The 23,756-nt window shown below is 36.4% G+C and overlaps 1 protein-coding gene across 5 annotated transcripts in view; it reads right to left on the reverse strand.

Annotated features, from left to right (window-relative positions):
* HELZ (helicase with zinc finger) overlaps positions 1–23,756 on the reverse strand; it is a 162,611-nt gene that overhangs the window by 91,967 nt on the left and 46,888 nt on the right. For all 5 annotated transcript variants that reach the window (XM_072781087.1, XM_072781083.1, XM_072781084.1 and 2 more), the window contains 6 exons: positions 16,791–16,842; positions 15,385–15,460; positions 13,152–13,350; positions 12,598–12,705; positions 11,249–11,546; positions 478–745 (listed from right to left, as the gene is read on the reverse strand). In XM_072781087.1, coding sequence (XP_072637188.1) covers positions 478–745; positions 11,249–11,546; positions 12,598–12,705; positions 13,152–13,350; positions 15,385–15,460; positions 16,791–16,842 — 1,001 coding nt within the window. The remainder of the gene's footprint in view (positions 1–477; positions 746–11,248; positions 11,547–12,597; positions 12,706–13,151; positions 13,351–15,384; positions 15,461–16,790; positions 16,843–23,756) is intronic.

Below are 23,756 nucleotides of genomic sequence, written 5' to 3' on the forward strand. Positions count from 1 at the left end.
TTTCATTCTTAAAATTATATATTTTTTAAATATTTTATTTATTTATTCATGAAAGACACACACACAGAGAGGCAGAGACACAGGGAGAGGGAGAAGCAGGCTCCATGCAAGGAGCCTGATGTGAGACTCGATCCTGGGACTCCCAGATCACGCCCTGGGCCAAAGGCAGGTGCCAAACTGCTGAGCCACCCAGGGATCCCCCTTAAAATTATATTCTTAAAATATGTGGTCTCTTTCAGCCTTTGTACACTTACTCGGCAAATATTTACTAAGTACTCACTCTGACTACTATTAACAGAAACCTCCAGTACATGTTTACACACCTAGCATGTGGCAGAGTCTTATGGAAATGAACAACAGCTACTGAATAACAGTCTTTACTTCCTGTCTTCTCTTAGGCACACCTCCATTTTAAAAATGAAAGATATCATCAAAAGGGGACGTTTTTCACAACCAAATGTTTCTAAAGTAACTTACTTGCTGACTTCTTTATACTGGGCTATCTCCTCGATATAAAGAAGGTCATGCAGCCGTGACTGATAGTTGGTCTTGGTCAATGATTTGTCTAAAACAGACTGGGTAAACAGCTGGTCAGCAGAAAGAGGAATTTGGTATCTGATAAGAAGGCTCTTCTCCAAATCAGTAGTTTCATTAGGTTCAAAATCTATAATAGTCTTAGAAGAAGAATCCCAACGCTTAGCTGTGGTTACTAGCTGTTGTTTTGCATGCATCAGGTATTCAAGATCTAAATGGAAACAGAAAACACATTTATAAAGGAACACAACATTAAAATTCTCAAATAATACACTCCAACATTTTGGTAGGAGCATTTTATATGCTAGAGCTGGTAATTTTTAAAAACAAAACAATACAAAAACCCATTTGACAAAGAATCTTCCCAATATCAGAAATCTTTTGCCTAGCTTAATAAAATAACATAAATAGGAACCCATGTTAAAAAAAAACACCTTTTTTTTTTACATCAGGATAAGAACATAACCAAAATAGTTATTAACATTTTGAAACTACAGATTAACATTTAGAACTTAAATCTCAGTCAAAGGAAATCTGAACTGCAGGAAGAAAATAGGATAAATTCCCCATAAGATAAAATCTATCAGGTAATAATCACTTTTCTCTTCCTGCTACCAATACCCACCCATTATAGAAAGAGAAAATCAGAAAACCGTGAAAGGTTAAGTCTTTTCTTGTGTAGTAAAGCACAGTGAAACTCTCTGAAAGTCAACTTATGACAACAAAAATCTTTTAGAATATTCATGTAAAAACACTGCTAATTCCTCATTAAAATGTGATACGATGTACCATTCAAATGCCATTGCAAAAAATACAGTTTAGCCTCAGTTAGAATATACTGTTAAGTAGGGCACAATGTCAAAATGAATAACTGTTCAAGTTCTGACATCCCTGGGGAAAAAAATGTAGCATAGTACACAGCACAGGGTAAAATATATTATAACATAAATTCTGAGCACTGGGTAGCCTCACTCTATCTGCAGTGCATATTACTTTTCTATTGGGTGAAATATATATTTATTTATAAATATGCAGCTTAATCAAGGAAAATGTTACTTGACTGACTCATTAGGCCGAGATCCAGTTTCAATGTAACATAACTGAAAAGACGGCTTCACAACTTAGGTTAAAATTTTGGGAAGAAGTAGTAAAAAGCTTAAACAGAAATCAGCTGGTCTTCAAAATACAAAAATAAGTTACCCTGTACTATCTTTGCAATCAGAGAATAATGCATAATTGTCATGTACTGCTTAGTGAGAGATTTTATTTACATGTTATATATAAATTACAAACATATAAGCATAGTCATCCAAAAGACATTTCTCAAAACTAGAGAACAGTTTATCCTAATGTCTTATTAAAGATTCAAATGTAATTGCTTCTCAGCCTTCTGGCTAAGATCAAGTATAAAGATTCAAATGTAAAGGACCTGATTTCTTGCCTTACTCCTTGAAAAGGTATTTCTACATGCCAGTTTTATTATTTCTCAAATGGTAAAATAAATACAACTATCATCATCAAGTTTTAAGGATGGCCTGCAATCTGTCAATACTCTGGATGAGATGAGGATGATTTGTTTTTGCAATAGCCTCAGAAGTAGAAGTTTCATAAAGTAAACTAACCACATTTTCTTCCTAAATCATCCTAAAGTTGGGCTCTGCCTTTTGATTCATTAAATCATAGCTACAAAAAACATTTAAATTACACAAATGCCAACATTCCTAAAACAGATGATACTATCACTAAAAATCAGATGATAATCATTATAAAATAACAAGGATGTACATAATTTTTTTCCTCAATTCAAAAGTGAAGAGAAGCAGCAATAGTATAGTGATAAATCAATAACCAGCCCTTAAAAAAAAAAAAAAACCACTAAACTCTACATACTATCAAAGATAATAATATGTAATAAAAGGATGTCTATTCTTTGGAGGTAGGACCATTATATTTCATAATTTTATTTTAAATAAGAAACTGAATTAGACTATGCCTTGATCAATATTATCTTCACATTCTTCAAAAACTCAGTAATTATTCTTAACTGATGTTTAAGTAACTAGGATAATAAGAAACCTAAAACAATAGAGCATTCTTTTTAAAAAAATTTTTATATCATCTATTTAATATGCAAAGCAAATTATACAGAAAGTATACTACTCTGGGCTACAAGTATTCAGGCTTTCTGGGAAAAGTGGCATAAGAAACAGTATTTATTTTTCTCGTCTTATCTATACAGTGCCATGACTCCCACTGTGATTTTATGAAATTATTAAAAATAATGTTTTCAGCAGGTAGCACAATTTCAAAACAATTTAACATTTAACAATGTTGGGATCCCTGGGAGGCTCAGTGGTTTGGCGCCTGCCTTCAGCCCAGGGCATGATCCTGGAGTCCCAGGATCCCTGCATGGAGCCTGCTTCTCCCTCTGCCTGTGTCTCTGCTTTTCTCTGTGTGTGTGTGTCTCTCATGAATAAATAAATAAAATCTTTATAAAAATTTAACAATGTTAAAATTTATTTCATTTATTTTTCTAATGACTATAAACATACTACAGGAGAGGAGAGAGTTGGAGGAACGGAAAAAAGAATCCTGAAAAACAACCATGTGTGCCAACATCAAAAAGTCTGCAAATTACTCATCTCAGTGATTAGCTCAGACATCAAAAATGAACTGTGGGCAGTGACTACAAAAGACATATTTTGCCAAAACTACTTCTCTTCCCCTACTTCATCTAAACTTTTTTTTTTTTTAAGTTTTTTTTTATTTATTTATGATAGTCATCATCAGTGAGAGAGAGAGAGAGAGAGGCAGAGACATAGGCAGAGGAAGAAGCAGGCTCCATGCAGCGGGAGCCCGACGTGGGATTCGATCCCGGGTCTCCAGGATCGCGCCCTGGGCCAAAGGCAGGCACCAAACCACTGCGCCACCCAGGGATCCCTACTTCATCTAAACTTGAAGCAAGCTTCTGCCTCCAATTCTCTCACTTATAAGAAGCTTATTTAGACTATTCAAATACCCACCTAACTTACAGTGCTTAAAGGTCATTAGGTCTTGAGAGTTCCTATTCAAAGATTTTTTTCTTAAAAGATTTATTTATTTATTTATTTATTTGAAAGAGAGAGGAGGGTGGGGAAGGGGCCAAAGGAGAGGGGGAAAGAGAATCTCAAGTAAACAACGCACACAGAGCCCAATGTAGGACTCATTCCATGACCCTAAGATCACGACCTGAGCTGAAATCAAGAGTTGGGACTTGGACACTTACTGAGCCACCCAGTTGCCCCTTAAGAGTCCCTGCTCAAATAGAGGAGGGAGAAGAGGATCCCCATGTGGAACATGACTACTCCTGGGCCTCATTTCAGCCCCAAGTACAGCCACAGTACCAGCTGCTAACATCTAAACCACACATACAGGAAGCCTGGGTAGCTCAGCGGTTGAGCATCTAACTTCAGCCCAGGGTGTGATCACGGTCCCAGGATCAAGTCCTACACTTGGCTCCCAATATGGAGCCTGCTTATGTCTCTGTCTCTTCCTCTCTCTCTCTCTATCTCTGCCTCTCATGAATAAAGTCTTAAAAATTTTTTTAAAAAATAAACCACACATACATGCTGCTCAGGACAGCTGAGCCAGTTCATCCTTGGTAAGCATTTTTCTTCAACCTAGATTAGGCTAAAATGAAAAATACTCTGCCAAGATGAAAAGTGAACAGGTTAAGGATCAATACTCATAAAACCATACAAGGAGAGCTGACTTATTAACCCACTCCCACTCCTACAATAATAAATCTCAAAGCAAATCTAACAGAAATTATAAACCTGTAGGATTTGTTACCCTGAGATGTGGCAGGCAGGAGCCATAAACATATTTTAAGAGAAATTCAGAAGAAAAAATTAAAGATAATTAGCATATACCTAATTTTTTGAAGATAACATAAGGGAAGAGCTGCTACTGCCACAAACAGAATTCAAGGATGGAGTAACTAGTCAGACACAAGACATGCATCCCAACTTCCCTGGCCCCACTGACTGAGATAGGAGTGCCCTCCTTGTTCAACCACATAGTTACTATTCTAATGAAGCAAAGAGTTTTATCTTGAAGAATATGATATAGCAGATCTGAAAATTATCCTTAACAGAACTGAGAGTAGATAAGAAAAAGTACAGGTCTAGTACAAGGGTGGATGTAGAAGAAGCATGCAATAAACAAATGCATGCTAAATATGGAATATATTAAAAACAGCTCTAATGGGGATCCCTGGGTGGCTCAGCGGTTTAGCACCTGCCTTTGGCCCAGGGCGCGATCCTGGAGTCCCAGGATCGAGTCCCACATCGGGCTCCCGGCATGGAGCCTGCTTCTCCCTCCTCCTATGTCTCTGCCTCTCTCTCTCTCTCTCTATCATTCATTCATTCATGAATGAATGAATGAATGAATGAATGAATGAATAAATAAATCTTAAGGAAAAAAACAGCTCTATTTATCTGGAAGTTAAAGAGAATGAGATGAATTGATTCTCAATTCCAAAATCAGAGGTACACACCCTTTCTTAGGAAACATTTTGGTCCATGCCTTTACAAGTCTGGACTGCCCAAAGTAACAATAAAATTACAAATCTGAAGAGTAATCCCAAACCATCATTTCAGCTATCCATTCAATATCATTCTTTTCCCAAAAATTGATATATAGAAACATCTCTTAGCTTACCCATATTGTTTGTCCCTATTTTCTATAAACTAAAGAAACTAATAAAAAGTTAAAACAGCAAAATAACATAGAAGTACCTCATACTTTTTAGATGCTTCTACTCAACAATATCTTTTACTGAAAAATATACTATTTTTTAAAATCTATTTTTCTATGACTTTTCATAATATCAGTATCTACATAGATATAGATATATATATTTTTTTTAGATATATTGATATAGATATATATCTATATATATATTATCTATATATATCCTGTCCTTAATTTACCAACAACATTGGCATTTGGAAATATTTTTTTTTTAAGATTTTATTTATTCACAAGATAGAGAGAGGCAGAGACATAGGCAGAGGGAGAAGCAAACTCCCCATGGGGAGCCCAGTGCAGGACCCAATCCCAGGACCCCAGGGCCATGACCTGGGCCGAAAGTAGATGCTCAACCATGAGCCACCCAGGTGCTGCTGGAGAGAATATTTAAGTCATATTAAATTTTAATGTAAATGTTAATATACCCTACTAGACTCAAAGTAGAGAAATGTGTACTATCGAGTTTTCAAATTTAAAAAGAATTAATTTTCAACATGTAACTTCCAGATATTCAAAGCAGAATTCCAAATCAATTTTGCCAAGCAAAAATTTTCCATTACTCAAAGTGGTGGGATAAAGCATATACAGTTTATTTTCTAAGCAAGAAGACAACTCACTAACTTCCTTCTTCTGTAGATGGCTTTTGCCACGCATTTTTAAGAGCCATGTCTTTAAACCAAGACAAGTTCTTAGAGCATACAGTGTCTCTTGCTGAACCTAAATCTCACCAACAGGGAAAAGCACTGAAAAAAGCCAAGTTAAAGTTATTATCTATTTCCTGAACAGTTCACAGAATTGCCATTTAACAACTAAAAGAAAAAAAATTCACTCATGGCCTATAAGTAGAAAACATTTAGATGCTTTATATATCATGAAAATAGGGGTGCCTGGCTGGCTCAGTCAGTAGAACATGTGACTCTTAATCTCAGGGCTGTGAGTTCAAGCCCCACATTGCAAATGAAGCCTACTTAAAATAAAAATAAAAATAAAAACATACAAAGATATTGTGAAAATAGTATTTTAAAAAATAAGGTGCCTGGGTGACACAGCTGGTTAAATCCAACTCTTGAATTTCAGCTCAGATGTTCATCTCAGGGTTGTGAGATCGAGCCCCACATTGGGCTCCACATTTAGTGAGGAGTCTGCTTGGAATCTTTCTCCCTCTCCCTCTGCCCCTTCCCCCCACATGCTGGCATGAGCTTCTCACACACTCTCTCTCTCTCAAATAAATGAACCTTTAAAATTCAAATTTTAGGAATTCAAATTTAATTAAAGTAAAATTTTTAGCTCAATACTGCACAATGAGTTAGAAAAGGAAATAAGTATCTGCTGTGTAACTTGACTTTAAGTTTCAAGGAATAAGGCACTAATATAACTAAGTTCCAGGATCAAATCAGTTTGACAATGAGTCTTTAATTACTAAGGTGCACTAAGAGAACCTCTAAGGAAAATAAAGCATTCACCATTTCCAAACATATTTGTAGATGGGACTCTTTACCTGTTATTAACAGAAGACCTATTTGTAGATCACAGTTTTGGAAACAAGCTAATAGATGGTCCAGCGTGGTCTAAATTTATAACATCATGGAAGAGAAATCTATGTTCCCAGCATTAATTTAAGGACAAAAACTTGCTTAAACAATGAACAGCCAATCAAGTAGAAGAAGTGATAAAGCTATTTCCTATTCAAATTCCAGCTTCACATTGTTACTACATTTCTTTGTGTGTGCAGAAACCAAATTATATTATGATATATTTTTTGTTATAAAAACGGTATGGGGATCCCTGGGTGGCGCAGCGGTTTAGCGCCTGCCTTTGGCCCAGGGCGCGATCCTGGAGACCCGGGATCGAATCCCACGTCAGGCTCCCGGTGCATGGAGCCTGCTTCTCCCTCTGCCTATGTCTCTGCCTCTCTCTCTCTCTCTCTGTGTGACTATCATAAATAAATGAAAAAAAAAATTTTTTTAAAAATAAAAAATAAAAACGGTATGGAAACAAGATACAACCTAGACCTAATTCAATCCCCCAATTACTAACTCCATTTGGCGAACTTAAGCCTGGAATAATACTTTCTTCCTAACTGTAGAAAAAGGAATTATCAAATAATGAACTGGCTGAGGCTGGGTGTGAACCCAGCCAGCCTGTCACACAGTCACCAACTTAACAAAGAAGTTCTCTTGCTCCCAATGTCTCTGAATGTTATTCACACAAGTATTCTAGAAAAAGGCACAAGGAGGAGACTAACATTTTACATTTTTATTATTTCAGAATGTTTCTACAAAATTATGATTTCACATAAATCTTTTGCCCCAATTTTTTGCTGACAAACATCTGCTATAATAATCAAAAACACTAACTATAGCACTAAGATAGAAGCAGGAAACAAATATTATACTGTTTATATCCTGCTTTCATTTCTCCAAAATTCTGTTGAGACTCTACACACAGTCACAAATGAAACAAATACAGCCATACATTAAAAATTTTAAGAACAAAAATGTCAAGATATTCAACGACATCAATTTTAAGAGTATGGAAAATACAGGGGAACCTGGGTGGCATAGTCGGTTAAACAGCCAACTCCTGATTTTGCTCAAGTCATGATCTCAGAGCCCTGGGACCGAGTCCCAAGTCGGGCTCCATGCTCATTGAGATTCTCTATCTCCTCTCCTTCTCCCTCTGCCCTTCCCCTCACTCGCATTCGTGCTTTCTCTCTAAAATAAATAAAGCTTAAAAGAAAAAGAGTAGGAAAAATACTAAAGAACTAAAAATTAGCACAATAGGTCAGCTAATTTCAGTAATGATCAAAAAAAGTCAGCCAAATGTCACCTAGTTTGCCCAAACCTAGATTTAAGTTTTTCTGTTTATAATATTCAAAATCTCCTATCAGAAAATACATTTTGTGCATTCTATATATTGTCTTCCTGTAATACGTATTTTCCCTGTCCTTGAAAAACAACTTTTACTTTGTGAAACTGTTCTAATGTTTCCAAATTAGTTCAAGAAAATGTTTAATTTTTCAATTATTTTCGACATAACTATTTAGATGTAAAACCTCATTTAAAGAAAGATAAACAACAAAAAAAACCTACGAGTGTTGGGCAGGCCCAGTGGCGCAGCAGTTTAGCGCTGCCTGCAGCCCAGGGTGTGATCCTAGAGACCCGGGATCAAGCCCCACATCGGGCTCCTTGCATGGAGCCTTCTCCCTCTGCCTGTGTCTCTGTCTGTGTCTCTGTCTGTGTGTCTCTCATGAATAAATAAATAAAATATTAAAAAAAAAAAAAAACAACGAGTAGTCACTAAAAAAAGGACATAAAGAAGTCTTACAAGGGACGCCTGGGTAGCTCAGCGGTTGAACATTTGCCTTTGGCTCAGGCGTGAACCCAGTCCGGGAATTGAGTCCCTCATCAGGACCCCTGTGAGGAACCTGCTTCTCCCTCTGCCTAAGTCTCTGCGTCTTTCTGTGTCCCTCATGAATAAATAAATAAAATCTTAAAAAAAAAAAAAAAAAAAAAACGAAGTCTTACAAAAGAGGGGAAGGCATCGTATTAGTTTCAAATGAGAGGATATCATTTACTATATCAACTCCTTCTACCATATCTGAATGAAATATAAAATTCATTATACTTTCAAACTGATATATTAGAAACCTAAGAAATGACGCTCTATTTCTTCCAGTCACCACACTCAAAACGGGGGCCATCTTGGACAACTTGTCTTCCACCAACTTCTCTTGCATTTTCTTGCCATGATCCACAGGTACTATGACTTTAAGGGCTCAGGTCTTTATCTCAGCTTCTTGGCCCCTCTGACCCTCCCGGTCTGCATCACCCTAGCCCCAGACCTCCCTTTTCTAAAAAATTCTCCTTCTGTCTTCCTACTTTCTTCATTCTATTTATTTGTAAGCTAGGGATTATCCCAATCATAGTTACCATTTAACTGAATGCCTGCCCTGTGCCAGATACCATACAAGGTTATTCATTCTCACAATGATCCTCTAAGAGAGATAGTTCCAGCCCCACTTTACAAAGGTTTCCACGAAGTTCAGAAATGTCAAGTACCCTATCCAGGGCCACATAGGTATTAAGAAAAGCAAGATTAAAAAAAAAAAAAAAAAAAGAAAAGAAAAGAAAAAAGAAAATCAAGATTCAAATCCAATTCTATTTGACTCTGAAGTCTGTTCACTGCTTTTTCTTCAACTAGAAAAGTATCACATACCTGAGGGAAAAACAAAGTACCCTTAATCTCTCAAGCCCATGAGAGTGACCTGAAATCCTCATCATTACCTCCTTCCTTCACCTATCTTAATAGTATCATGTTCTCTTACATGTAGACACGTAACATTTTATATTATTAACTAAATAGGCTTTCATTATCAAGTACAGATTCATGTCAACACAAACTTAATTTTGATGGGAAAATAAGTCATGAGTTACAAACCACCAATCTAAACACTAACTTTTAAAATAGAACTCACATGTCGCCAAGAACATCCTATTAGAGTTACATGGAGAGTGGGAAATACCTGTTGGTCTTTCTTCGTGACTTAAGTTGGATGCGTCCTGGTAATTGTCAAGTTCTAGTCTCTAAAAGCAACTTACTGGTACAGGGGTGGACAAACCACAGCATGCAAGGTAATTCCAGCCTGCTGCTGTTTTTGAAAATAAAGTTTTATTGGAACACAGTCATGCCCATTTGTTTACACATTGTCTATAGCAGCCTTATCATTACAGTGTAGAGCAGAGGAATTGCAATGGATACCACTTGCCTGACAACATTTAAAACATTACCTGGCTCTTGCAGGAAAAAACTGTCAAAGTACTCCTCTATTAACAAACATAAATTATATATTATCTTGTAAGCTGTATCTAACTGACTTCAAGAATTAATATATTCTGATTTCAAGGAGTACTGAAAAAATGAAAAAACAGAATACAACAGAATAAAAACAGGTAAAAGGGATCAAAGTAAGGAAGAAATAAGATTTAAGTGAGGCTTAAATAAGTCTGGGTAATATTAGCACTCATACTAGAAGGTAACGCCTAATCGTTCAATCTGGGCCTAAATATTGCTTTAACTTTACCAGCAGCTAAAGAAAAGGAGACAGAACCAGTTCTTCCACCTGTTTATTATATCCAAAAAATAAAATCCTAGCATTTGCTCATGAACAAAACTTCTGGGTTCTCATAAGTGGACCACGGTGGTGCATAGTGAAAGACAACCTCCACACTGGTTATAGTCAATACAACATCAAGTTTCACATGAAGTGTTAAATAAATATTTAGTGTTCATTAGAAAAAAATAAAGCACCTATAATCAAACCAAAAGCCAAAGAAATGCAGGGTAATGTGCCCTTTCCTTGTCCTGTTGGATCCTGACATAAAATTCAGGAACAGGCAGTAATGTAACGACATACAATTATCATCTTCTGCAGGTGCTTACATATTGAAAGCAGGGACTTCTTCCCAGGAACACAGAGCAGATCCTATTAAAAGGCATCTTGGTCTCCTTTACTAGTGAATGTACAAAACCAAATTATGAAACCTTGTATTTAGGGCTTTTCAATCAAAGATAATGTACTAATCTCAGCAAAGTTAACTGGAGACTCAGTCAAACATGGAAACAGACATTGGAGGTGTACTCACAATTACCACTGAAATAACAGCCTACCCAAACTAATACTCATACAAGTTTGGGGAAGCTCAAAGCAAGTTTGTCTGATGCCTATACAAAGAGAACAGGGCACAATGTGAACCATTCTAATCTCATTACACAGTAAATGAGTTGATTGCTTTGGGATATTTTTTTCCCTATTATTCCCTCTCTATCCATGGAATATTTAGGGGCCAATACATATCTTCTAATGCTGACATCATAGTGCCTTTTAATACATCGTATCAGGGGAAAAAAGTCTAAATATTACCTTCTGTAGAAGCTGCATCAATCATTACTCTTTGCATGAGTACTGGTTCCAATCCAAAGTCGAAAACTATGGTTTGGCGAAAAGTTCCAAATATTTCTGTGTTAAATGCTATCCCGACTTTATACACGTAATGATCTAATCCATTTTGGGCCATCTTTCCTCCTATCCATTCTTGACAGTTTTCTGGGACTTCTTGTGATACCTGGGTAGTACTATCTCCGGCAGATATTGCAATGATACTAAAATGAGGACGATGAGCATCATAAAGCAATGCTACACGATACAGCATTCTTGCAGGCTACAAGGAAGTTAAAATAATTCATTGAGTACAAGGGGGTGAAAAATCCAATTGTAATTGGGCTCTTCAATGAAAATATTCCCATTAGGGACTTTTACTTTCCCATGCTTCTAAGAGACTATTTTAAAAGTACAAATTGTGCCCATAAGCCATTTAGAAAAAAGAATGGTTAAAAAAAAATCAGTTGTTAAAATTATATTTATGATGTCATTTATACCTCTGTAAAGCTGAATTTTTTTAAATGATATATTTATGCTACATCTCTAGCCTCCCTGCTCTTTCTATGATATGCTCATCTTTCTTTGTGGTAAAAGCTATCACTCTGTTAGACCACTGACCTCCAACTTTCCAAACCTTTGGCCTAAAAAAGTTTTATCTAGCTTCAAGTAGGAAGTCTTCATAGGAGGGCAGTTACCTCAGAAGGCACTGGATTGGGTTCAAGGCCGAAACTAAATGTTCCCAGATTTTTCATCCCAAGATCCAGATGGTACAGTGGAAGAAATGCCACCAAAAAAAGTACACAAAACTTTTCCACTGCACGTATTCACAGAAAAGTTTGACTCTGCTTCATTCTTAAACTTTGAACGTTATATTCAAGATGGGAAGCACTGCAGAAAATGTTTCATATTAAAAACCCACTATTACAGAATATGTGATTTCATCAAATGTAATTTAAAAAAAAGCAAGTTGTTACAGTTTAAATATCTTAGAACTGCCAGATTAAACAATTCCATTTTTAAGTAGTTAATTATAAGCCATGAACCCCATCCTATGTTCCAACTTCAGGAAACAATATATCAAAAACCTCTTTATCAAAATAATAAGTTAGCAAACATCTAAGTATCTACCACAACTTTTATCTCAAAATCTAAAAATATTGTACCTTTAATGAACAAAATACAGAAATACACTTTAGTACAATATAGAACCTACTTAAGATGTACTTAGATTAAAAAAATTTTAGTGCTCTAACACAGAGATTTAAAGGTCAAAAAAAGCCTGAAGAAAAATTTTTAAAAACTACATTCTTTAATTAGCACAAAATTCATACCTTACAAGTAAGAGCAAAGGTCCATGTCTGGTGAGATTTTTTGGTGTTGACAGTAACCGACAGATCAGGATTATGCTCTACTTTTACTCCTTCTATACATTCACTAAGCTGAAAATAGAGAGCAATTAATATTATACTTTTAGTCCCAAAAGCACAAACAAAAATTTTTGGCATGGTAAATAAATATCAACGGTAAAGATGTTGATGGAACTGTTTACAAAGCAAGATATTTTTATACATTAATTTTATAAGAACAAAATATAATAAAGCTTAGACAAGACATAAGAAAATTAATAACAATAAAATGGCAGTAAATACTTCCTGAATGAAGATTAATGTAATACCTGCAAATCTCCAAACAAATGGCTTAGTTCTGCTCTTTATCTTAGCAAAAGGGTCTACTTTTGCTATAAAAACAGTTTTATCAGAATCAAGTTCTTCATATAGAAGATAAGGAAATAAACCAAAATATAGCACAAAATAAAGTCAAGACTCAAACAAGGTCATCACTTAAAACAAACAAACAAAAAAAAAATGCAGTTTATTTTCCTCACCACTTTCTCAGGAGATAATGAATTCATCCACTTTTCTATCAAGGTTTCCATGTAACTGCCTGAGAGCTGTTTATTCTCATTTTGCTGTTTCAATTTTATCAAGCGTGAAGCATATCTTTTCTGCCATTCTGCTAGTTCTTCCTGGGAATGTGCTGAAGTACACTGCGCACCATACCTACAGATTCCTTGCTCTAAAAATCTAAGTAGAATAGGAAAAACTGTTTTATCATATACTTTGTTGGACCATTTAAAAGATAAACTTCCAGCATTTGCCCTCCGACTCTTCAATAACAAAAGCAAAACATCATCTCCTGAAAGGCCATATTTATCACACTGACTTGCTTGCACAAGAAGGAAGAAGAGGTTTCCAGAACATTTGTAACAGTTAATCACTATAGCAACTTCCCATACTCAGTGACCTCTTTTTTGGAATAAGGGGATGTTAAAGCAAAGCATAATCAATCATAACCACCCCTCACCCATAAAACCGACACTGAAAAAGTAGCTTCCTTCATGAGGTAACAACTCTATTTAGACAATTCTTCTTAGAGCAGAATTTTCCTAAAGCAACACTGACATCAAGTGGATTGGTGCATCAAACACAGGTATGCCCTACTTCCCAAAATGATAGGACCCAAAGAAAATTCTCTATATACTAGGAATTTCGTTCTGAAAAAAATGTTAATGTATCATTAAATTATCATCTTAAGGCTTCTGCTTTTCACTTTTGAATATAATGCCTTTACTCTTTTCTATATAACTATTACCTATATTTCATTGAAAATACTGGACTATATTCATTTGCTTGAAGTTTTGAATAAATTAAGAATAAAAGTTTTATATTAGAATCACAATTAATCCAATAGATTAAAATCTCCAATGGTAAATTCCTAAATGTTCATTTTAAAAAGATAGTTAATGGTTTCTCAGTGTTTGGGACTCAGAAAATTCAACTGATAAAATGCAAAACTTAGATCATTAAGTTTTACATATCCTACAAAATTATGGGCTTAGCCATTTTTTGAACAACTGAAACATCAAAAAATTAGTAAAAGATCTTCTGAGAGAAAAAATGAAAATTATAAATAGCAAAATAGAGATCAGAAGTGTTATATTAGAGAAAATTTTTCAACTGAAAAAATATGGTCAAAAGAAACATACGTTAAACGAATCACAGCACAATGTAAATTATCAAATGGTTCACCCTATTTGAAAAGATGACTGTATTTAAAGGTTTTCTTAATGATACACAAAGTACTTAAATTATACTATTTATTAAGTTCTCTTTTATGTTTTGTAAGACATTTAAAAATCATTCGTTTTTCTCTTAAGTATGTCTTAATGAGCCAAATATTTGTCTTTATATTGCTCTGTTTTAAATTAAATATTAAAGGTTGATATTCTTATCTGGCCTATAAATTTTCTCATGTTTCCTCTGCATAGGATTGTGTTCTGCCTCTACTCCAACATGACGCCACCAGGATTTTTGAAATTGACTACTCAGTTTATTTCTACTACAAAATCATATCTGATCTCTTGACTATTCAATCATCACTACATATTCAATTTCCTTCATTATCAAAAACAATCTATAGTAATGAGATTTTATATCTAAAATCCCTCTAGTTACTAGTTCTTATAAAAAGAACCGGAGTTCACCTTTCAAAATGTGACTTTAATAATTCTTTCCAGCTTAATAACAATTTAATTTTGAAAGCTTTGCCATTGAAATAGAAATTACTCATAAATTATACATAAGGATAACATGAAGGTAACAGATTCTTTCTTTTTAGAAAAGTTATTAAAATAATTGAACATTTCTTCATCTATTTTATGCTTTACTTCTGTTTATACGATTTCAATTCAATCACGATCAGTTAGAGGTAAATTTCACATAAGTTAGAGACCAGAATTAAATTCAGTCATAATTATCCAACTGGTATTATAAAAGACTTCTACACAAAGTCTTAACAATCTTAATTTAGATCACTGTTGTTTGTAATTAAAAGAAGACTCACTGATATGGCTTTGGCTTTTATTATTTAATGATAACAACCATTAATTATGGCTTTTATTTCAAGTTTAAAATAAAACACTTTTCTCGATCATTGTATTTCCTCCTTCACATATTATCTTCTTTAAATTAGCATTACTACTTTTCAAAAAGTGAAGGAAAATTATCTACCTTTTGAATAAAGACACGTCATTGGTTTAAAGAAAAAATTCACGTTACCTTTTACACAAAGTATATTCCTCGCTGCTTGTGATTCCCCTAGGTGGTGGGCGGAAATGCCAACCATTACAAGATCCTAGAGAGTAATCAGGATATAGTCTTATCATTTGAGGCTTGCTAAGAATTCTGATATTTTAATGTGTAAGAAATACTATAAACCCTCCACACACATCATCCTAGATGATGTAAAAAGGACATGATATACTTGCCTCTACCAAAAAAGTAATCTACCAATCAAAGAAGTTAAATTCAATTAACCACAGAAGTAGATACCCAGCAGCTAAACCAGGTCGATGCCCCTGACTCTTTTCTAGCAACTGGTGGACATATTTTCCAATGCAATCTCTTCCCTAACGAACTAAAGGGGCAAATGTTGGCATGCTTGTCATTTCTTAAGTACAAGATGTGTCTCTATTAGGAATTATTTCAGGAATGAGAAAATTATCGTATCCTGGAAGGAAATTTTGTAGAACAAATTCAATACTGCATATTCAGTGAAAAGTTCCACATTATTACCCATGTTCCTTAGGATTTGTCTGGCACAGGTCATTGTATCAAGTAATCCTTTTATACAAATGAAATAAAACTTAAAAAAAGTTGAATTCTGAGGTAGGAGCTAAAGAATAACATTTGTTTACTTTTGAATACAATGAGCTTTGATTCGATTCGGTAGAAGTTCCAAATAAACCAAGGAAAATAATGCTTGAGAAAGAAAAAGGCTAGAGCAACAGAGGCTGAGCAGCACTAAGTTTTCAAGGACCTCACAGCCATTCTCTATTTCCTCACAAGTCATGTGCTACCCAAAAAATAGATATTCAGCCAGGTTGAGTTTAAAGCTATTTTTCATCCCTTTCCTGCTGTGTGACTAGGAAAACTACTGAACCTTAATAAATATCAGTTTCATCACCTATCAAAAAGATGGAGAAACCAATACATGTTTTTGTGAAAGCCCATACCACAGTACACAGTATCCAGCAAGCACTCAATGAATGTTGGTCCTTCTTCCCTTTCCTCTAGCAAGAGAAGAGGAAGGAGGTCATGGATTTTAATTATGGCAGGAACAACTTAAGCTTCCAAAAAAGTAATAATTAGACTAGCTGAGGACAGGAAAAGAGAAAAGGCTTCCCTCAACAAAAGCAATTTGACATTGCTAACAATAAGGTTTCCATTTAGAGCTATATGGAGGCAAGAGAATGATACCTCCTACCTCCATTATTCTACAAAAGGGAGCCAGTGAAAAAACTGCTTTCATCCACACCTACTTTTAAAATTAAATTTGTATATTCTCTTTTATACATCCACGTACATGTACTATATGTAACTCAATAAACATCCTCCCAATAATCAATAACAAAGGGATGCCTGCAATTACAGTTACGAGAAGTAACACAGAATTTGGTACTTACCCCCTTCCAAGTCTTCCACGTGATATCCAGAGAGGACGTTACTAGTTGCTGTCTGAAATTTTTCAAATGAAAATGTTCTTATAATAAGAAATAACCAATTGAATGCTGAATTAAACTTGGACGTTTTCAACATTTTTTTAAAAGGTTGAGTTTGAATACTTAGCAATTTTAATGAACATTAATACTGTAAACAGTATTTTTTGCATCCATCTGTGTTTCATGTTATGTTAAACTATGTTTAAATATAGAAAAGAAAAAATATATAGAAAAGAAATACTTATGTGGTCCTTATTAAGGAAAATGGGAGAGATTCCCTATATAAAAATTACCTGGTAATAAAATTAAAAACTCTAAGTCCCTAGTCCTGAATCCCATGGAGTAGTGCCTCCATCACTTATTCATTTCACTGTCCTCTTCCTAACACCTAGAGAATGACCGGCTAACAAGGTACTTTTTCTCCTGCATTAAGTGCAATGCCATCACTGTGGGGCCTGGAGCACATCCTGCCAGGTCTCCCTCATTCTGGGATAAGCCATTCCCCCATGAGGAGCTGAGGACCCACTCACTCTGACTTCCTGGTTTTGACTCCTTTGGTGGACATAAATCCCCAATCTGCTCCTTTGGCTCTAAACTCTACACACCCCCCCCCCCCATTTCAACTGAGTGCCAGCCATAGCACTTTTTCTTATTTTTCTTAACTACTGATAGCATTTTATGTGCTGGATCATTTTCAGTCATGTACAGATCCACTGCCAACAGACTTACTGCCTTTCTGTATTCCCACACCTCAGAGAGATCAGGCACTAATGGGTGCCCAGTTAAATGCATCTAGGATGGGATGCGTGGTTGGACAGGTGATCATCTAAGCACTTCAAACAAATATGTCAAAAATTAAATTCATCATCTTTATCCCAAATCTCATCCTCCTTCAATTGCTCCTTATCTCAAGTTAATGGATATATGTTCCCAAAGAGAGTAAGGTTAAAATTCTGAAAGCCATCTAGAACTTTTTTTTTCTTAAAGATTTTATTTATTTATTTATTTATTCATTCATTCATTCATTCATTCATTCATGAGAGACACACAGAGAGAGAGAGAGAGAGGCAGATATAGGCAGAGGGAGAAGCAGGCTCCATGCAGGGAGCCTGATGTGGGACTCAATCACAGGACTCTAGGATCACGCCCTGAGCCAAAGGCAGACACTCAACCACTGAGCCACCCAGGCGTACCACAAACTCTCCCTCTTCTGTCCCACTCTGAGTATTCTCCAAACCTTGCTCAAAGAGGTCTAGAATGTCTCTAATATCTGTCTCATACTCTCTACTCCCACTGCCACTATCCTGGGTAAGGCCCTCATCTGCCCCTTAACCAAACAACCCCCAAATGTTACCCTATACCAAGTTACCTCTGGGTCTTTACCTAGCACCCCCATCCTCCTGCCTTCCTAGTCTCCCCAAAGATTGTTAATCTCTCCTTTCCCTGCCTGTACTTCCACTGCAGCACTTACTGACCACAGGCAGCCTGCCCCATGGGTACATTAGCTATGTGCATCTCGGACTGGCCCACAGATTGTTTTTCACAGCTATCTCAGCGTTAAAAAACCCCCAGAGAACCTTGAACAGCACAGGAGCTCAGTTAATTTTGAGCTGAATCAGAGGAAATACTATCCCAAGGTGAAATTTGGAATGGCTTGTACCATAGAATGTCTAACACTAATTGTGTATGACTGAAACGTTAATATCATTTTAATTTACATGTCGGTAATTAAATTGGACTTTTTAGGCTGGGTTGGAATTAAATCACTATAATGTTCATAGCAGCAATGTCCACAATAGCCAAACTGTGGAAGGAACCACGATGTCCTTCAACAGATGAATGAATAAAGAAAATGTGGGGATCCCTGGGTGGCGCAGCGGTTTGGCGCCTGCCTTTGGCCCAGGGCGCGATCCTGGAGACCCGGGATCGAATCCCACGTCGGGCTCCCGGTGCATGGAGCCTGCTTCTCCCTTTGCCTGTGTCTCTGCCTCTCTCTCTCTCTCTCTCTGTGTGACTATCATAAATAAATGAAAATTAAAAAAAAAAAAAAAAGAAAAAGAAAATGTGGTGTGTATATATACAATGGAATATTACTCAGCCATCAGAAAGGTCAAATACCCACCATTTGCTTTGACAAATGCATGGAACTGGAGGGTATTATGCTGAGTGATATAATCAGAGAAGGACAATCATCATATGGTTTCTCTCATACGTGGAATATAAAAAATAGTGAAAGAGATTATAAGAGAAAGGAGGGGAACTGAGTGGGAAAATCAGAGAGGGAGAAAAACCTTGAGAGACTCCTAACTCAAAAGAGAGAGAGAGACTCCTAACTCTGGGAAACAAAGAGTTGTGAAAGGGGAGGTGTGGGGGGGGTGGGGGGGGGATGGAGTAACTGGGTGATGGGCACTGAGTAGGGTACTTAATGGGATGAGCACTGGGTGTTATACTATGTTGGCAAATCAAACTTAAATAAAAACAAATGTAAGAGAAAAAGGAATTAAATCACTATAATACTGTTTCTATAAGAAAATGTCTTCTGATTCTCAAACTACTTACTAAAAAGTTTTTAAAGACAACCCATTCTTTCTATAAAACAAGGACTGAATATAAGAATACATAAACTAAATCAAAAGTAACTTCACATTACAAGGATTCTATGTTCACAAAAAAGATACATTAAAAAAAATCTCTTTAAATTCTAAAGCAAGGGGATCCCTGGGTGGCTCAGTGGTTTAGTGTCTGCCTTCTAGCCAGGGTGTGATCCTGGAGACCCGGGATCGAGTCCCACATCAGGCTCCCTGCATGGAGCCTGCTTCTCCCTCTGCCTGTGTCTCTGCCTCTCTCTCTCTCTCTCTCTGTCTCTCATGAATGAATAAATAAAATCTTTTTTAAAAATAAATAAATAAATAAATAAATAAATTCTAAAGCAAGGGGCAGCCCAGGTGGCTCAGCGGTTTAGCGCTGCCTTTAGCCCAGGGTATGATACTGGAGCCCCAGGATCGAGTCCCACGTCTGGCTCCCTGCATGGAGCCTGCTTCTCCCTCTGCCTGTGTCTCTGCCTCTCTTTCTGTGTGTCTCTTATGAATGAATAAATACATAAAATCTTTAAAAAAAAAATTTCTAAAGCAAGGTCTAAGTGCCATAGTCCCACACTAGCCTTTAAAATATGATTTCATGGCAGCCCGGGTGGCTCAGCGGTTTAGCGCTGCCTTTAGCCCAGGATGTGATCCTGGAGACCTGGGATCAAGTCCCATGTCCGGCTCCCTATGTGAAGCCTGCTTCTCCCTCTGCCTCTCTCTCTGTGTCTCTCATGAATAAATAAATAAAATCTTTTAAAAATAAATAAATAAATAAATAAATAAATAAATAAATAAATAAATAAATAAATATGATTTCAGGGACACCTGGGTGGCACAGTCAGTTAAGCATCCAACTCTTGTTTTCTGCTTGGGGTTATGAGACTGATCCCCCATATCAGGCTCCACATTCAACACCAGCACTCAGTTTTTCTCTCCCTCTCCTTTAGCTCCTGCCCACCTTCACCCATGTTCTCTTGCTAATAAATAAATTTTTAAAAAAATATTTCATCTTCATCAAATTTACAAATATAAAAGCTAAAAGCTCACTTCAAGTATGAATTTTAAAGTATCTCCTCTAAAAAATTTATCAAAATAGGGATGCCTGGCTGCCTCAGACGGTATGAGGAACATGTGGCTCTTGATGGTGGGGTCACGAGTTTGAGCCCTGCATTGTGTAGAAAGATTACTTAAATACGGGCAGCCCCGGGTGGCTCAGTGGTTTAGCGCCGGTTTAGAGCCACCTTCAGCCCAGGGCATGATCCTAGAGTCCCAGGATCGAGTCCCACATCAGACTCCCGGCATGGAGCCTACTTCTCCCTCTGCCTGTGTCTCTGCCTGTGTGTGTGTGTGTGTGTGTCATGAATAAATAAGATCATAAATAAATAAATAAATAAATAGGGGTGTGTGTGTGTAATATATATACATATTACTTAAACTTTTTAAAAAAAAGACTAAAGGCACCTGGGTGACCCAGTAGGTTAAGCATCTGCCTTCAGCTCAGGTCATGATCTCAGGGTTAGCTGGGAGTCTGCTTCTCCCTCCTGGCTCACTCTGTGTGTGCCTGTGCTCTCTTTCTAGCTCTCTCTCTCTCAAATAAATAAATAAAATCTTTAAAAAAAAATAAGTCTTTAAAAAATTTATCAAAGATATGCAAGTAAAAAATGGGAAGAAAATGTTTCCGTCCTATAGTAAAGCTGAAAGCACATAATTTTTAGAAGGAAAAAATACATGGTGTGTTTCAAGAATCAGCATCTACAATGATGTACAAATGAGCAGGCACGCCTGTGCTGACACTGCAGCTCTCAGGCTGTCAGGGTCTGGAGAACAACACATCCATACCAGAAGAGCTGGTAAAAATGAGAACCTAGGCCTGGGCTCGGTGTTTGGCCACTATGACTTTTAGGTTCTAAGATATTGTGTTTTGTTTTCTTAAACGCTTTTTTATATGGTCAGAATCCAAGAGAGAAGGGCAAGATCAATGAGCTTATGATGGATCTTTAGTTTATACTGACACCTTGAGGGAAAACAGCCAAATTTCTAATTGCTAGAATTTCTATAAATTTACAAACGTATGGATTTGATATTTTAAGTCTTACTGGAATATACATTGTTTTGTTTCCATTAGTCAGCCTTGAGTTCCATGCCTTTATCCTTATCCACTAGCACTTAAATACCTGCTCAGTGCAATCTTTAAATAACAAATTGTTTCTGTTTTTTATTTATTTTTTTAAGATTTTATTTATTCATGAGAGAGAGAGAGAGAGAGAGAGAGAGGCAGAGACACAGGCAGAGGGAGCAGGCTCCATGCAGAGAGCCAGACATGGGACTTGATCCTGGGTCTCCAGGATCATGCCCTGGGCTGAAGGCGGCGCTAAACCGCTGAGCCACCTGGGCTGCCCTGTTTCTATTTTTTAATATGTCATGCACAATAATAAATATGGGTACCAGTGTTTGTTAGCTTTTTCTAGTTGTATTTTTTTTTATAAATAATATCAGTTCACTAGCCAAAAAGAATACTACTTTGGTTACAGAGAAAAGTTAATTATAAACAAAACTTAAGTCACTTCTTCCAAAAGTACACTCACAAAATAGGAGTCGAGTGATACCTGCGGTCTTACATGTGACAGCATTATAAGTATTAAAAATTAAAATTCACATATATGTATATAAACATAATATCTATATCTCTGCAATTATCAGATGTAAAGTAATAATTCCACTAAGGCAATAAAAAAGAAAGCTAAAAATCTTAATAAAATGAAAGGTCATCTATTTTACATCCCATGTTAAAAGTCTAAAACATTTAAAACTGGGGGATTCCTGGGTGGCTCAGCGGTTTAGTGCCTGCCTTCAGCCCAGGGTATGATCCTGGAGACCCGGGTTTGAGTCCCAAGCCAGGCACCCTGCGTGGAGCCTGATTCTCCCTCTAAAAAGTGTCTCTGCCTCTCTCTCTCTCTCTCTCTGTCTCTTATGAATAAAATCTTTAAAAAAATAAAAATAAAATAAAACATTTATAATTGTCTTCCTTTAATCCTTAGAAATTAAAAAGACTACATATATACAAGAAAGGAAATGGCTCTAAAGCTAATTAGAGCTTACTGATAGGAGTTAATTCAGAGTAAGACAAAGAAAATAACATTTTTTAAAAGCCTATGTAGTTGTAGCAAAACAAATAGTATCTTTATTCAGCTCATGTAATTCCTGATGACAGTCTTCTTTGCTTAATGTTTGTTGGTATATGTGGCATGTTATTAGACCTGAAATGGAAAATAATTTACAGGAGGTCATGTTTTACGTCTGGGCTTCAGCTCATGCTCTCCACCAGGCTGGAGCACCCTCCATTTCACTTGCCATGGGACTTACCACCTTCTTAACCCTTAGTTCTTTGCTTAACTGTCTCAGCCTCTGACCACTCAATCCAGTTATTTTTCCATCACAGAAAGCTTATTTTCCCCCCCATATCACTTTCCTCAATGTAAATTATACCTATAGTTGCCTAATTAATTTATTTGTTTATGGTCTATCTTTTCCCCAAGACTTTAACTTCCCAGACAGCAAGTGTCTTGGTCAGTGCTATATTCCCAGCAGGAAGCATACGACCTAGCACACAGTATGTGCCAGTTTTTTTTAAACAAATAAGTCAATGAGAGCTGCCTGGGTAGCACAGTGGGTTAAGTGTCTAACTCTTGGTTTCGGCTCAGGTCATGATCTCAGGGCTGTGAGATGAGTTATGCAGTCAGCAGGGAGTCTACCTGAATATCCTCTGCCCTTCCCTTCACTTGCAAGCATATGGGCCACCCCCCTCAAATAAATAAATAAATCTGAAAAAAAGAATTCTCTCTCTCCCTCTCTCTGGCCCTCCTCCTACCCACCTCCTGCACTCGAAAGAAAGAAAGAAAAGAAAGAAAGAAAGAAAGAAAGAAAGAAAGAAAGAAAGAAAGAAAGAAAGAAAGACCAACTAATCACTCTACATGGCTCCCATTTATGATAAAAACTGACATAAAGAGCTGTCTTTAAAATGAGACATCCAAATATACTTTTATATGCCTATATGAGGAATAGAAATTTTGAACTTAGAAAGCTATAATCCTATTCCATGACACTGCTGTCCCCCTGGCCTTGTACGTGTCCTTCAAGTGCTTCACCAGAGCACACTTTTGTCCACCATTTACCCTGATAAATATTATTTCCATCTCCTAAACTCCATTCCCTAAAAACAGTCTTTAAATCACAGATCTCTTTAATTGCTTTAAAAAAAAGGTTTCAGGGGTATCTCATTTTTAATGACAGTATTTTCTAACAGCCAGATGTAGTTAAACACTAAAATTCCCCAATCATCTTTCCACTT

Source organism: Canis lupus, chromosome 16 (assembly GCF_048164855.1).
Source record: "Canis lupus baileyi chromosome 16, mCanLup2.hap1, whole genome shotgun sequence".
Classification (NCBI taxonomy): Eukaryota; Metazoa; Chordata; class Mammalia; order Carnivora; family Canidae; genus Canis; species Canis lupus.